Source organism: Polyodon spathula, chromosome 9, assembly GCF_017654505.1.
Source record: "Polyodon spathula isolate WHYD16114869_AA chromosome 9, ASM1765450v1, whole genome shotgun sequence".
In the NCBI taxonomy this organism is placed as follows: Eukaryota; Metazoa; Chordata; class Actinopteri; order Acipenseriformes; family Polyodontidae; genus Polyodon; species Polyodon spathula.
Window position 1 is genome coordinate 50,733,674 of NC_054542.1, and position 17,727 is coordinate 50,751,400.

The 17,727-nt window shown below is 39.7% G+C and overlaps 1 protein-coding gene across 1 annotated transcript in view; it reads right to left on the reverse strand.

Annotated features, from left to right (window-relative positions):
* LOC121321016 (gamma-aminobutyric acid receptor subunit gamma-3-like) overlaps window positions 1-17,727 on the reverse strand; it is a 175,980-nt gene that overhangs the window by 44,051 nt on the left and 114,202 nt on the right. Inside the window, exon 4 of the mRNA XM_041259911.1 lies at window positions 1,812-2,032. Coding sequence (XP_041115845.1) covers window positions 1,812-2,032 — 221 coding nt within the window. The remainder of the gene's footprint in view (window positions 1-1,811; window positions 2,033-17,727) is intronic.

The following is a 17,727-nucleotide window of genomic DNA, read 5'->3' on the forward strand; positions in this document are numbered from 1 at the left end:
ATGTATCTATAAGCTTGGCACATCTAGCCACTGGGATTTTTGCCCATTCTTCAAGGCAAAACTGCTCCAGCTCCTTCAAGTTGGATGGGTTCCGCTGGTGTACAGCAATCTTTAAGTCATACCACAGATTCTCAATTGGATTGAGGTCTGGGCTTTGACTAGGCCATTCCAAGACATTTAAATGTTTCCCCTTAAACCACTCGAGTGTTACTTTAGCAGTATGCTTAGGGTCATTGTCCTGCTGGAAGGTGAACCTCCGTCCCAGTCTCAAATCTCTGGAAGACTGAAACAGGTTTCCCTCAAGAATTTCCCTGTATTTAGCGCCATCCATCATTCCTTCAATTCTGACCAGTTTCCCAGTCCCTGCCGATGCAAAACATCCCCACAGCATGATGCTGCCACCACCATGCTTCACTGTGGGGATGGTGTTCTCGGGGTAATGAGAGGTGTTGGGTTTGCGCCAGACATAGTGTTTTCCTTGATGGCCAAAAAGCTCAATTTTAGTCTCATCTGACCAGAGTACCTTCTTCCATATGTTTGGGGAGTCTCCCACATGCCTTTTGGCGAACACCAAATGTGTTTGCTTATTTTTTTCTTTAAGCAATGGCTTTTTTCTGGCCACTCTTCCGTAAAGCCCAGCTCTGTGGAGTGTACGGCTTAAAGTGGTCCTATGGACAGATACTCCAATTTCAGCTGTGGAGCTTTGCAGCTCCTTCAGGGTTATCTTTGGTCTCTTTGTTGCCTCTCTGATTAATGCCCTCCTTGCCTGGTCCGTGAGTTTTGGTGGGCGGCCCTCTCTTGCCAGGTTTGTTGTGGTGCCATATTCTTTCCATTTTTTTAATAATGGCTTTAATGGTGCTCCGTGGGATATTCAAAGTTTTGGATATTTTTTTATAACCCAACCCTGATCTGTACTTCTCCACAACTTTGTTCCTGACCTGTTTGGAGAGCTCCTTGATCTTCATGGTGCCGCTTGCTTGGTGATGCCCCTTGCTTAGTGGTGTTGCAGACTCTTGGGCCTTTCAGAACAGGTGTATATATACTGAGATCATGTGACAGATCATGTGACACTTAGATTGCACACAGGTGGACTTTATTTAACTAATTATGTGACTTCTGAAGGTAATTGGTTGCACCAGATCTTATTTAGAGGCTTAATAGCAAAGGGGGTGAATTCATATGCACGCACCACTTTTCCGTTATTTATTTTTTAGAATTTTTTTAAACAAGTTATTTTTTTCATTTCACTTCACCAATTTGGACTATTTTGTGTATGTCCATTACATGAAATCCAAATAAAAATCCATTTTAATTCCAGGTTGTAAGGCAACAAAATAGGAAAAATGCCAAGGGGGGGGTCAATACTTTCGCAAGCCACTGTACACATCATTACAATGTTATTATGCAGTTACAATGTACTTAACGTATACATCTTTTTGCATAATATATGTATGTAAAGAATTGTATCAGAAAAGGGTTTGGGTTACGGTTAGGGTTAGAGATGGGATGAGTTGTTATAGCATGCAAAAAAAGTACACATTAAGTACATTGTAACTATGTATAATAACTTTCTAATTATGTGTAAGTACACATGTATTTACTAAGTACCATGTATATACACAGTAATTAGAGACACTTAATGTAAAGTGTTACTGAAAAGAGTAATTATATTTTGCTTGACTTATACACTGAACCCTGTTCTAATTTCAGTGTGGTCCAAAGTATGTTAGAAGTGTAGCAGGATATATACATATGGTAAACTAGTTTGAAAATAACTGCGAAACATAACTGCAAGTGAGAGATGGATTTACCTCAATGTATATAAGATTTTGCCATCGTTCCATATTCTGAGGAGCTGATTGGGTGTTGTAATCCAGTGGGCCTCTGCTGTTTTTGAATTTCTGAAGATGGTGTCTGGTATCCAAATGAGCCCGACCATATTGCTGTTCAGTGTCAATATTTTCATTGTGCTGTTGAATTTAAGACGGCTATCAATCCACGTCTGAGCAAAAAAGATGTCTATTTGGTATTCCTGTAACAATACAAAAATAAAAAAAATACATTTATAGCATAACTCTGACTTTCAGTAAGCTTTGAAGTTAACGTAATTGAAATGTGAAATGAAATATACTTCGTTGAAAAAAATAATTCATGACTATGACAAAACATACAGACAAGGAAGGCTTGTAGTGAAAACATATTTACTTATTTGGTTTCACACAGGGCTCTTTGCTGGAAGTTTTCTGTGTCGTAGTTGACTGTGTATAACCCTTGTAAACATATTTATTTATTTGGTTTCACACGGGGCTCTTTGCTGGAAGTTTTCTGTGTCATAGTTGGCTGTGTATAACCCTTGTTTTATGTACATGGTGTTTATGACACTGTTATAGTTCAGAAGCTGCTTACAAGGTAGTCATGTCAGCTCACAGTTTGTTCAGTCAAACTTGAGTCTGTTTAGCTCCTGTTCCCTCAGATGGGGGGGGGGGGGGGTCAAGAAGGCCCTGTAGAGCTGTGCAGCCTGAATTGTTTTTTTCTGTAAATAGTAACTCAGGGTGAAAAATCAGCTGAGCTTCTGTAATTACTAAAGAAAAGTGTGCAATAAAACCTTAACAGACCCCCTACAGATAACGAGAAGTGCACATACATTATCATACCACAGCATGGTAAGATTTGAAAAATCAGCTGAAAGAGCTTGTATTTCTCCAGATCACTTCATTTAACTGTTCTAAAATAGTCCTGAATAGCCAAGAAGCCCAGAGAAAGAGAAGTTGTAGGTAAGAGAGGTGAACTTAAAGCAATACTGCTCAGGTCTGTAACTGCTTGTCCGAGTGAGAGGCTATTGGTTTATGATCTGGGCTGGTAAGTCCAAGGTACTGAGTTCAAAAGCAACACTGCTCAGGTCTGTAACTGCTTGTCCGAGCGAGAGGCTATTGGTTTATGATCTGGGCTGGTAAGTCCAAGGTACTGAGTTCAAAAGCAATACTGCTCAGGTCTGTAACTGCTTGTCCGAGCGAGAGGCTATTGGTTTATGATCTGGGCTGGTAAGTCCAAGGTACAGAGTTCATAAAGCAATACTGCTCAGGTCTGTAACTGCTTGTCCGAGCGAGAGGCTATTGGTTTATGATCTGGGCTGGTAAGTCCAAGGTACAGAGTTCATAAAGCAATACTGCTCAGATCTGTAACTGCTTGTCCGAGTGAGAGGCTATTGGTTTGTGATCTGGGATGGTAAGTCCAAGGTACTGAGTTCATGCCTCCCCCTGACATTCTGCAGTGTTGGCATCAGATACTGCACTGAAAATGAGACAAACTCTCAAAGAGTTTGAACTCAAAGTAGATGAGAAAATATACACAGAATAAGTGTGGCCCTGTTGAACACTTCTCTTTACCAGGTCCCTCCATTAATGAAACATGGTGTGCTTTCCCCTTTCTTCACATCTGAAATGAGCTAGTCTCATCTCACACATTGCCATCTACAAACTGGGCAGTATAACACTCTCTTTATTCTTCTGTCAATCCCTACACAGATTTTGTCCTGGACTTGTTTTCATTAGCACCCTAGTCCTATTTCTCAGCTGTCATCGTACACTTTTATTATCAGTGTAGTCACGAGGGGTACAGCAGAGGCAAAGGCTGCATGGCTGATATTACAATGTGGGTTTCCTTGCACTGTTAAGGGACTGTGAAGATGCTATTTTCACTCAGGTTTTAGACCTTTCCAATCATGCAAAATGGTTGCGGGTTGCATTAGATCAATTTGTTTTCTACTAGAAACCATTACACGCTTTATGTTAAGTATCTCTAATGACAATGCATTTCCATAGTAGTTGCTTAGTAAACACATGTGTACTTCCACATCATTACAACATTATTATGCATAGTTACAGAGTACAACATATGCAACACATCTGTTATATCTGCACGTGGTTTATGTTTTGTGCACAATAAAAAATACCCGGCAACAGTCTTCTGAACTTGAACTTGCGGTGTTTGTCCAAGTCATTCATATTGTAGTGTTCATATGGAAGCAGGTCTGTGTGTTTGCACTCAGGGGTTACCACATTAACAATGCATACTTAAATAAATAAAGACATTGCATATCAAAGGCATCTAAAACTTGCCTCCACGCTATTGTCAACGTGCACGATGATTTCCTTTCCAGTTTCCAGTTGATTCCTACAATGATGTTTTATGTGGAAGAGTTCCATCTCTACCTTCTTGCTAAGCCAGTACATTGCAATTTGCTGAATGCGTTTATGTCCACTACATGACAATATTACGAGGCTCTAATGATAACTGGAGCACAGTGGAAGAATCTTATTTTCCCTCCCTGAGGTTTATTATTCTGCTTGCTGTTATCAAATAATGATACTTGATCACCCTCTACTTCCCCTGAAAGCATCTTCCAAGTGAAATTGTTTCATGCTTTTCTCAAACAACATGGAATATCATTGACTTGTGAATGAAGGACTCGATTATCAAAAGTACCTGATTATGCATGTCTGAAGCCCCACCTGTGTGTATATTATGGAAATGAATTATTAAAGATATTGAAACCCATACAGACAACTGAACACAGACTGAGCAAAAACAGCTTTGGTGTCAGATAAAGGTGTTCGCTTTTGTTTCTTTTTTGCTTACAGAAAGGCTTTGAGGCAGAAAATCGAGCGAATTCAGAAAATGCTTAAGGCAATTAAGTAGCACTTGTAGCTCATTCCTATATCATTAGTGTTCTCAGAGACTTTAGAGTTACCTCTTTACTTCCCACACTCATGTTAACTCTTACACCACTTACCACTGTGTCGGAAACCACATGAGCAAACGACAGGTTTAATATCTTCTTAGTCATAATCAGAAGCGTTTACTCGTATAAACATTCGTGAGTGCTGGCTTCTTTTATTTTTTGATTTCCCAAACTAACCCTGGCTCAAAATTACATGCTTTTTTTCTGTCTGGAGAGCATTGAAGCAATAAAGTTATGAAAGAGGAAAATTGGAATTTGTCATGGAAGTTAGAGCCTGTCTCAAAAGAGCAGCTGAGCTGCAGAATATTGCCTCCACAATGAGACTTTGCCTGGGACTCTTTTCCTCTTGGTAGTGGTGTTATATGTAATTGGCCATGACTGTTATCACAGCAAAAGATGGTATTGGAATTCGACACACTGCTCTGTGCTCAACACACTAGGTAATACTCTGGAGATTAGTTGAAGAGCAATGTTCTGAAGAGAAAAAAAAAAAAAAACATCTATTTATCAATACACAACAATCACCAATGCAAGACAGGCCGTAGCTTTTTAAAGCAATCTCATAGGACCTCAGTTACCTGTCTTATATTAGATAAACACTATAGCAATAGCAAGCAATGTGTCAAGGTGTTAAAGGAGGCTGTGATAAACTAATTGCATTTACTGCACCAGGATCATTGCTGTGATCTAATCATAACATGCTGCCTGACAAAAGAAAAAACTCTAACACCCAACATTTCATTTCTGGTAACACTTTACATTGAGTGTCTCTAATGACTGTGTACTTACATAGTAGTTACTTAGTAAATGCATGTGTACTTACACATAATTACAATGTTATTACGCATAGTTACAATGCACTTCATGTGTAACTCTTTTTGCAAGTGAAACATTTCAATCAGAACGCTCAACCTGGATTCAGTGCTGCACCGAGTGACATGCGCAAGAGAAAACACGTTACTTTAGTTTTAAATTAAAACATGATTTCGTTATTACAGTTTTGTATGTACACGTACCTGTTTGCACACTAGTTTCTTTTGAAATGTTTCTTTTATTATAGTTTTTTGAAGTAGTGCTTCACATGTGGTAAGTTAGAAAATAAAGCCTTTTATGTTTAATTGTTCATTTAAATATGGTATTTCGGCTATGCAGATATTTGATATGATGTGCTTGAGTAAAGCTTTTGAGTTGAATCCAATAGTTTGTCTTTCATTTCAATATTTATGTTATTTAAAATGTAACCGTCATAATGACTGCCGATGGTGGTTTTAGGTATGAGTATGAGCATAACCAGGCCAGTTCTAGTATTAAACTGGGTCTAACAAGGAAGATGACAGGTCCTGTAATTCAGGGTAGACGTTGTGTTTGTTGAGACACGTTAATTGAATTCTCACACAACTCAAACAGGCAACGCATGAATGGCAGGCAACAGGGCAACCCATAGCTACAGAGCCCAGATTCAGAAATGATTGTGACACGGAACTGTACAAGTGTTTTCAACTACACTTGGTCAAAAGTTCATCAAATGCGTTGGATCAACTCATAGCCTCTCGCAGGAGTGACATCAAAACCGTTGAGCATCACTATACTGAATGGTTGAATAAACAACCCACTTCTATTCCGCTCTGGCTCACCCAGCAATGTGGAGAAAAAGACAACACTGAAAAGTGAGCATCACAAACAATTTCTATAGGGCACTGAAGAACACAATCTGCAGCTACAGACATAGAGACAAGACGAACACAAGCTTTGCAGTAAAGCAAACTGGATCCTTTAGGAATGGTCTGAGTGAAAACAGAAAAACAAAACAGCATGCATTGTGGTAAGATAACAGTGAAGGAACAAACTGTTCAATGTATTTAGAGAATGGCTTCACTCTCCCTTTAAAAACTTTCTGTACTGTTCAGATGGCTGTGAAGCTGCAGTTGACTTTTAGTCACACTATAAAACCATGAAGTAAATAATGCTGAAACACTGAAAGCAGTGTAAGAACTCTGCAGCCATGCCTGGTAATCAGGCCATACTTTGCAACATATACTGTAAAACGCTGATTAAAACTGTATATATATATATATATATATATATATATATATATATATATATATATATATATATATATATAAATTTTAAATTCTACAAGGTATTGACAATGTCAATCCAAAGGACTTTTTTGACCTGAAAAAGAAACAAGGACCGGGGGTCACAAATGGAGATTAGATAAAGGGGCATTCAGAACAGAAAATAGGAGGCACTTTTTTTACACAGAGAATTGTGAGGGTCTGGAACCAATCATCTTGGAGTATTTCCTTTATGCCAAACATATCTGGAGAATCACTTTTCCAATTGTCGTGAAACTTGGTACTAACAGTATTTAGAATGGTACCTGCCTTTTTTGTGTCCCAAACTGACTTTTGCAAATTCCTTTTCATAGCAGCCTGAATATTCGAAAGAGTTTGAACCAAATGATCCTGTTCTATTGGCATCCAGTGAAAAAACACTGCTTAACAAACTTTAAATCATTTTCTTAGCTAGTATTATCTTTATTAAAATGATTATTATTGCCCCAAATGAAAGGGCTGTGGGATCTGCTGACACTGTGTGTGTGTGTGTGTGTGTGTGTGTGTGTGTGTGTGTGTGAGAGAGAGAGAGAGAGAGAGAGAGAGAGAGAGAGAGAGAGAGAGAGACAGAGAGAGAGAGAGAGAGAGACTGTATTTGCTACTCAGATGCTATGCTTTATTTGCAGACAATCACAGCTATTGCAATCTAGTAAGCCACTGCTGTAACAAGCAAGCTACTGTGCTGTCTAATGTGGAGTCCTGCAGCAGCACTCCTGTCTTTATACATTGTTACAAATTGTAAAGCTCACCTTTTTCTAAATTCCTTATTTCCACAGGGGAGATTCAAGGAAGCTTTTTTCCCCCCCAAGAAATCTCATCTCATCTATCAGCTTCATTTTAAAGTCCTTGTGTCCCTACCCAGTGGCGCCCACTTGAGGATACTCAGCTCCATCATTTTTCACATTCAAATGCAGCTAGTTAGCTCTACTCAGACAGACCACTGTCCGCCCCCTACAACCCCCCTTTAATTGTGTTGGGATTCTTTTCTGTGTTTACAATAATTTGCGATGTATAAATATATCAAATGCAAACAGATTAACTGCTACATCCTGGTATCTTTGCTGTTGGGTGAATGGACTGATTGCAGCTTACAAGAATGAAATTGAACTGCAGCACATGAAGTGATGATACCATGAAGCTTCAGCAGCGTTCTCTCTGAAATTTACCGCAGCTACAGCTAACTACAGCTATGGCCAAAAGTGTTGCATCACTCTATAGGAATTACTCATTTTGCTTCATAAAGACAAATGAAACCTGCTGAATAATGTTACATTAAAAGTGATATTTCGAAATTTAACATGTTACTATTATGGCTTCCAGTAGACTTTTGCGATATCATTTTGTAGTTTCCTTGATTACGTGATGTTAAAAAACAGATCTAAATTATGTCCATTATTATAATTTTTTTTCTTTTGTAAATGATGTCTCAATCCTAAAATTTTAGGTGATGCAAAACTTTTGGTCATAGCTGTACTGTAGCGATAACCTTGCAAGTTCTTATAAGAGTTAAGAAAGTAATCCTGCCACTGTTGATAACCTGTTACGATCTCCTGTATCCCATATGCAATTAGCTGTCAACTTCTTTGTGGAAACTGTGTCAGAAATACTGTGTCAAAAGTGCTGTCTGTGTCAGTTTGTGCTTCTGCCCCATCCTGGAGCTTTCTTGTACCTCTGAGTGAAGTCCCTTCTACTCTGATGTCTGCATCTGCTGTACCCAGCCTCCTATGACTCACCCCCAACAATGACTCTGTTATTTCTGCTCGTTAAGTTGATTTCTGCAGGAGGCATACAGAATACTTGCTGTACCCTTTTTCCAGAGAGCTTGGTTAGTCAGCTTGATGTGCTCAGTGTGTTGTTGACATTTAAGATTCATTCTTGACCTTAAGAAGGGTTCATTTTCATTAATTTGCTTTCAAACTATTTGCTTCTTTCAAGGACTGCGTTTTGTGATCTGTAGGACTGTGTTTGGTTCTGTTATCTGCAGGACTGTGTTTGATTCTGTTATCTGCAGGACTGTGTTTGGTTCTGTTATCTGCAGGACTGTGTTTGGTTCTGTAGGACTGTGTTTGGTTCTGTGATCTGTAGGACTGTGTTTGGTTCTGTGATCTGTAGGACTGTGTTTGGTTCTGTGATCTGTAGGACTGTGTTTGGTTCTGTGATCTGTAGGACTGTGTTTGGTTCTGTAGGACTGTGTTTGGTTCTGTGATCTGCAGGACTGTGTTTGGTTCTGTGATCTGCAGAACTGTGTTTGGTTCTGTGGACTGTGTTTGGTTCTGTGATCTGTAGGACTGTGTTTGGTTCTGTGATCTGTAGGACTGTGTTTGGTTCTGTGATCTGTAGGACTGTGTTTGGTTCTGTGATCTGTAGGACTGTGTTTGGTTCTGTGATCTGTAGGACTGTGTTTGTTCCGTGATCTGCAGGACTGTGTTTGGTTCTGTGATCTGCAGGACTGTGTTTGGTTCTGTGATCTGTAGGACTGTGTTTGGTTCTGTGATCTGTAGGACTGTGTTTGGTTCTGTAGGACTGTGTTTGGTTCTGTGATCTGTAGGACTGTGTTTGGTTCTGTGATCTGCAGGACTGTGTTTGGTTCTGTGATCTGCAGGACTGTGTTTGGTTCTGTGATCTGCAGGACTGTGTTTGGTTCTGTTATCTGCAGGACTGTGTTTGGTTCTGTGATCTGTAGGACTGTGTTTGGTTCTGTGATCTGCAGGACTGTGTTTGGTTCTGTGATCTGCAGAACTGTGTTTGGTTCTGTAGGACTGTGTTTGGTTCTGTGATCTGTAGGACTGTGTTTGGTTCTGTGATCTGTAGGACTGTGTTTGGTTCTGTGATCTGTAGGACTGTGTTTGGTTCTGTGATCTGTAGGACTGTGTTTGGTTCTGTGATCTGCAGGACTGTGTTTGGTTCTGTGATCTGTAGGACTGTGTTTGGTTCTGTGATCTGTAGGACTGTGTTTGGTTCTGTGATCTGTAGGACTGTGTTTGGTTCTGTAGGACTGTGTTTGGTTCTGTGATCTGCAGGACTGTGTTTGGTTCTGTGATCTGCAGGACTGTGTTTGGTTCTGTAGGACTGTGTTTGGTTCTGTGATCTGTAGGACTGTGTTTGGTTCTGTTATCTGCAGGACTGTGTTTGGTTCTGTTATCTGCAGGACTGTGTTTGGTTCTGTTATCTGCAGGACTGTGTTTGGTTCTGTTATCTGCAGGACTGTGTTTGGTTCTGTTATCTGCAGGACTGTGTTTGATTCTGTTATCTGCAGGACTGTGTTTGATTCTGTTATCTGCAGGACTGTGTTTGATTCTGTTATCTGCAGGACTGTGTTTGGTTCTGTGATCTGTAGGACTGTGTTTGGTTCTGTGATCTGCAGGACTGTGTTTGGTTCTGTTATCTGCAGGACTGTGTTTGGTTCTGTTATCTGCAGGACTGTGTTTGGTTCTGTTATCTGCAGGACTGTGTTTGGTTCTGTTATCTGCAGGACTGTGTTTGGTTCTGTAGGACTGTGTTTGGTTCTGTGATCTGCAGGACTGTGTTTGATTCTGTTCTGTAGGACTGTGTTTGGTTCTGTTATCTGCAGGACTGTGTTTGGTTCTGTAGGACTGTGTTTGGTTCTGTGATCTGCAGGACTGTGTTTGGTTCTGTGATCTGTAGGACTGTGTTTGGTTTTGTGATCTGTAGGACTGTGTTTGGTTCTGTAGTACTGTGTTTGGTTCTGTGATCTGCAGGACTGTGTTTGGTTCTGTGATCTGCAGAACTGTGTTTGGTTCTGTAGGACTGTGTTTGATTCTGTGATCTGTAGGACTGTGTTTGGTTCTGTGATCTGTAGGACTGTGTTTGGTTCTGTTGGACTGTGTTTGGTTCTGTGATCTGTAGGACTGTGTTTGGCTCTGTGATCTGCAGGACTGTGTTTGGTTCATTGATCTCCTGGCCCTTTCTGCTGCAGGGAGAGTGTCTTCCCTTATTAAAGTTTCCCATGGTATTTTTGCCGGGTAATTGTACAGTCTTTCCACATGATTACACTATGAATGTACCAACTTAACCATGGATTGCATGATTTTTAATATGCTTTACCATGCAGTACCATGCAGTAACTCTGTGTGTTGGTTATGCTTTCCCATGCTTTTACTATGCTTAGTCACACTTGGCAAGGCTTTTACTGCAGGAGGCTATTACAAGGGTTTAAGTGCCTTTAACCCTGGACTCCTCAACCCCAGCATGCACCAATCATGCTCATCAGGTTGCATTGTGTGCATTTGAATTGAGAGCAAGCCAATCTTTGAGATGCAAAACTGTGGTCAGTGCAGAGATGTTTGTTTCTAAAATGCTTAAACAGCTCATAACTATTAAACAACACTACAAAGAATTTGAGGATGAGGGGATGTATGCAGCTGATGGAGACTAAATAATGATGTGCAGAATTTGCAACTGCCAGCTGGAATGGGAGTGGAAAGATACCGTCGTTAAGCACTGTCGCTCAGTTGGCCACATTGAAAAGAAAAGTCAAGCAGCCACTGGTACAAGCAAAAGAAGCATCCAAGCTGCAAATGCGAAACACTCCAGGTGCCAGAATGCCATCTTATCCAATACCGTGATTTCTTATCTCATACAATCATGAAACACTGCAACGAACCAGAACACTTATCCAATACTGTGATTGACTATCTCATGCAATCATGAAACACTGCAATGAACCATAACACTTATCCAATACTGTGATTTATTATCTCATGCAATCACGAAACACTGCAACGAACCAGAACACTTATCCAATACAGTGATTGACTAACTCATGCAATCACGAAACACTGCAACGAACCAGAACACTTATCCAATACTGTGATTGACTATCTCATGCAATCATGAAACACTGCAACGAACCAGAACACTTATCCAATACTGTGATTGACTATCTCATGCAATCATGAAACACTGCAACGAACCAGAACACTTATCCAATACAGTGATTGACTATCTCATGCAATCATGAAACACTGCAACGAACCAGAACACTTATCCAATACAGTGATTGACTATCTCATGCAATCATGAAACACTGCAACGAACCAGAACACTTATCCAATACAGTGATTGACTATCTCATGCAATCATGAAACACTGCAACGAACCAGAACACTTATCCAATACAGTGATTTATTATCTCGTCGCAATCATGAAACACTGCAATGAATCAGAACACTTATCCAATATTGTGATTTATTATCTCATGCAATCATGAAACACTGCAATGAACCAGAAACACCAGCTTATCCAATACTGTGATTTCTTATCTCATGCAATCATGAAACACTGCAATGAACCACAACACTTATCCAATACTGTGATTGATTATCTCATGCAATCATGAAACACTGCAATGAACCACAACACTTATCCAATACTGTGATTTATTATCTCATGCAATCATGAAACACTGCAACGAACCAGAACACTTATCCAATACAGTGATCGACTATCTCATGCAATCATGAAACACTGCAACGAACCAGAACACTTATCCAATACTGTGATTGACTATCTCATGCAATCATGAAACACTGCAACGAACCAGAACACTTATCCAATACAGTGATCGACTATCTCATGCAATCATGAAACACTGCAACGAACCAGAACACTTATCCAATACTGTGATTGACTATCTCATGCAATCATGATACACTGCAACGAACCAGAACACTTATCCAATACTGTGATTGACTATCTCATGCAATCATGAAACACTGCAATGAACCAGAACACTTATCCAATACAATGATTGACTATCTCATGCAATCATGAAACACTGCAATGAACCAGAACACTTATCCAATACTGTGATTTATTATCTCATGCAATCATGAAACACTGCAACGAACCAGAACACTTATCCAATATTGTGATTTATTATCTCATGTAACTTGTGGTTTCCATTGACTGTGAGCATTTTTTTTAAGTATTCACTGATTGTAAGTGACAGACGACAGCTCTGTTGTATGCTTGCATTTATTTCTTCATTTGAATATTTGTGCTAGCTTGAAGCTCCTTATGAATACATGTGTGAAATATCAGAATTTTAATGAGTGAATGCTGAATTCTACAACATTCTAAAATAAGCCATTTTTTGTGTTTGTTTTAATGTCCTTCATGCTGATTTGATTTCCACTGTGCAGTAATAAAACTCTTTTTGTATTTATTTAGTCTTGCTGTATTTTTATAAAGGGCATGGGCAATATTTACTGTAAATAGGCAGTTAATAAAAAATACTTGGGGACTTCTCATACATTACTGTTACTGTTAATTAGAAATTATGGTAACTAAATTATTATTCTGTGCTAGGTCTGTTTATGACAAAATAATAATAGAAAACTAATGTTTAATAAAAAATATGTATATAGTTAAAACATTATGTATGCTTTGTTTTTATTTTTATACATCTGTTTGAGTTATTTTATGAATGTGTATCTGTAATAAAACAAAATAAAACAAGTTTTTTATTGGATAAAAATAAATAAAAATAAATTTTGAAAAATAAAACAAACAATGATAGGCTTAGGTTTAGAGTTAGTATTAGGATTAGGGTTGTACCATGCAATAAAATGTACACATTAGGCACATTGTAACAATGAATCATTGTGTGTAAACGCACATGTATTTACTAAGTAACTACTGTGTACATGCACAGTAAATCGAGACACTTCATGTAACGTGTTACCCAGTCATGAGCCCTCATATTCCTGTTAGAATGTATGCAAAACCACCCAGGCCTCGATAACAGCTTGCAGTGTATACACGGCAACGCTGTTTAGACAACACCATGCAACCAGACAGCACAGGGCAACCTATTGAATAAATTTACAATAATGTCAACCTGATTTCACTGAACGTAGTGTGTTCATGATTATTATTAATAATAATAATAATAATAATAATAATAATAATAATAATAATAATAATAATAATAATAAAGCAAGGCAGTCAAAACAGCAAAATGCATTCAATACAGGTAAAACAGAAATAAAAAAAATAAGATCATTAAAAAATCATTTAAAAAACATTGCCAGTTTTAAGAATAAGTCCACAGGATCGCTGTAAAAAAGCTGCCGAGAACAAATGTGTCTTAAGAGTGGATTTCAAATTCAGCACTGGTGTGGAGTCTCGAATGCGGCCTGGCAGGGAGTTCCAGAGAGAAGAGGCAACACAGCTAAAACTACGCCCACCGAGAGTAACACATCCTGGAACCGAAGTCCAGAGTCTGACGATCTGAGACATCTTCCAGGCACGTCATTTTGTGAGGGAAGAGACAGCAACTGGTCGGCAACGGCTTGCTCAAGTTTCTTGTCAGGGAAAGGGAGATTAAATATAGGAAGAAAGTTTCCAATCACTTCCAGATCCAGCAAAGCTTTTTTTAGAGTTGGTTTAACATTGGCTTGTTTTAGTGCAATAGGGACAAAGCCTCTGAGAAGTGACAGATTAATGATATTAGTACTGGAAGGGGGGAGAGTTTAACAGTACTAGTGGGCCATGGGTCAATAGCACGGGTGGAATCACTGGCCTTAAACTAAATACATCTTGAATAGTACAAGTGGGCCATGGGTCAATAGCACAGGTGGAATCACAGGCCTTAAACTAAATACACATTGAAGGAATCTCGTGAGGAACTGGACCTAATGAACAGGCAGCAGATCTCACCTGCAATACTAATGTATTCAAATCATTTGAAGTAATCACAGAGATTGAGTCCAGAACAGAGCCAATCACATTTAAATATGAACCATCTTGAGGAATTTAATCCATAATATCTGGCAGGAGAGGCATCAGTATAGGGAAGTGCAGCCAGTGATGGAGTTATTAATCTGTCAATAGTTGAGAAGAGCACTCTGAAATTATTTTTCTTAACATTACACTATGTAACACAATTTTTGTTCCTGGGTAGTAAGTGTTGTTTCCTAATTGCTTATGCCTCAAAAATATAGAAAATGGCTATTATTCCCCACAAACTTTGCTTTTGTGACCAGGACAGTGATATTTCAAAATATCATTATTTCCAATGGGAAAACGGGCAAATGTGTGTCTTTTTGTTCACATAAAGTCAGAAAAAAACAACATATGAATGTTAATTTGGATTCATATGTTGTTTTTTTCTGACTTTATGGAACGAAAAGACACACATTTGCCCGTTTTCCCACTGGAAATAGTAATATTTTGAAATATCACTGTCCTGGTCACAAAAGCAAAGTTTGTGGGGAATAATAGCTATTTTCTATACTTTTGAGGCATAAGCAATTAGGAAATAACACTTACTACCCAGGAACAAAAAAAAATAAAAATAAATGTGTTACACGGTGTTATCTATTTAAGGGATCTGTCTTTAAAACATTGAAATGAATCCGGAAGTGCTCTGGCTTGACAGGTGTGGCTCATTGTAACACAGGGCTGTACCGAGCTCTGCTTAGAGGAAGGGATTCATTACAATTTGCACCCTTCTGCTGCCCTGAAATGATTAGTTAGGAAGCAGGGAACAAACTGTTGAAAACAAAGGCACAGACTAAGGCATTATGGCACTTATACCACTGTGGAGATGTTAATATTGGGCTTGCTGCTTGAAAGTGGAAGTCTTATTCTGATAGGGTTCTGATTGACAATGCACTTATTTCTCTCTTGCCACGCCCCTCTCGGTTTCAGTTTGTGTCGGTGTCTGCACCGCACTAATGTGTCCCTGCTCACTGCCACGAGTAAGAGCGGGTTGCTCGTCCTTCCCAGGATCCTACTGTGAAAGGATGCTGCAGTGCACTCCCAGTCCAGCACTCACCTCTCAGTACAATCAATACCACGGATCAGGATCGACCACCAGCTCCCTGCCCACTGCCACGAGAATCCTACTGTGAAAGGACGCTGCAGTGCGGTCCAGCGCTCACCTCTCAGTACAATCAATACCACGGATCAGGATCGACCACCAGCTCCCTGCCCACTGCCACGAGAATCCTACTGTGAAAGGACGCTGCAGTGCAGTCCAGCGCTCACCTCTCAGTACAATCAATACCACGGATCGGGATCGACCACCAGCTCCCTGCCCACTGCCACGAGAATCCTACTGTGAAAGGACGCTGCAGTGCGGTCCAGCGCTCACCTCTCAGTACAATCAATACCACGGATCAGGATCGACCACCAGCTCCCTGCCCACTGCCACGAGAATCCTACTGTGAAAGGACGCTGCAGTGCGGTCCAGCGCTCACCTCTCAGTACAATCAATACCACGGATCAGGATCGACCACCAGCTCCCTGCCCACTGCCACGAGAATCCTACTGTGAAAGGACGCTGCAGTGCGGTCCAGCGCTCACCTCTCAGTACAATCAATACCACGGATCGGGATCGACCACCAGCTCCCTGCCCACTGCCACGAGAATCCTACTGTGAAAGGACGCTGCAGTGCGGTCCAGCGCTCACCTCTCAGTACAATCAATACCACGGATCAGGATCTACTGCAGGCTCAATATCATTTTACTGTATATTGCTGAGCCCTTTTCACACTGTGGGCTCCTACATACAGCATCTGCCTGCTGCCTAATATGATCGCTGACATCTTAACATTGGATTAGGACAAAAAGCATCATGTTGAATAACATAAAACAGCTTACATGACAACAAGTGTGCTTATAACAACTTCACCCTGTTCTCAGGAAGCCTTTGTAGTCATGGTTTCATAGTGGGATTGGGCAGCTCTATAAGACAATGGCATTGCTTATAGCCAGGAACAGCCAGCTGTAAAAGAAATGGGAGCTTTCCCTTATACCTCTACCCAACTAAACACACCCTGCCATTCAGTCCTGTGTCTCTATGTCTCTCTCTGTGTGTCTGTCTGTCTGTCTGTCTCTCTCTCTCTCTCTCTCTCTCTCTCTCTCTCTCAACTGTTAATTGTAACAAATTGTAATAAAGCATGTTGTGATGTGTATTAATACGTAAGCACTTGGGATGTACTCCTGAGTAAATGAGAAATACAGTACTGTACATTATAAGACTCAGAGCAGCATTCACAATTCAGTTCAAAAAGATGTTTCTATCATACAGTGAGTGTGGATCAGGTTTTATTTAGATTTCATAACACATACTCAATGATGAATTAAAATTTAGAAAAAAATACATATACATGCACTCTGTTCATTCAGTAGATTTGCATTTCTAGCCTTGTTCCCCAGCTAAATGCTAATTGAATTAGTTCTGGGAAAATGTAAATTCATGAGACAAATCAAGTAAAAGTTATTTTGATTTAATTTTCTAAAGCATTGATAACATGTTAATTCATTCCACGTAAATACATACTTGGAATTATATTTTCTCGAATAGCTTTTTCTCAGACAAATAGGTAACTGAGCATGTTTTCTTTAAAATACTTTCCCCTCAGTGCTGTAACAAACTACTCATCCCTAAACTAAGAGGCCAACATGTTTTTTTTGTTGCCTTCTTTAACCACAGCGATTAACAAATGCTAAACTGTACCTGAGCTGTGGAATCCAGAAGAGAACTTCAGGCACCCAGCCCAGTCCCAGCTACAATATACTGGATAACAGGGGGGCAGTGATACTAAGCATGATTTACACATGCAGTACACAGTGTGGTAATACTTTTTACACCCATTGCTTCAATGCCATTCTGATTCTCTAGAATAGTCATCCAAGAGCAGTTACTATCATCTCTACACTACACATTACACTTGCCTTAATGTCTTAGCAAAAAACACACACACATACATATATACAGTCATACACACGACCGGGATTTGTAAAGAAGAGCCGACTGATCATTTGCCTGAAGCTTTTACCTTCAGGGATTTGCTTAACGCTTGCACCTGTCAATTATCCATGACAGGGATGTCAAGT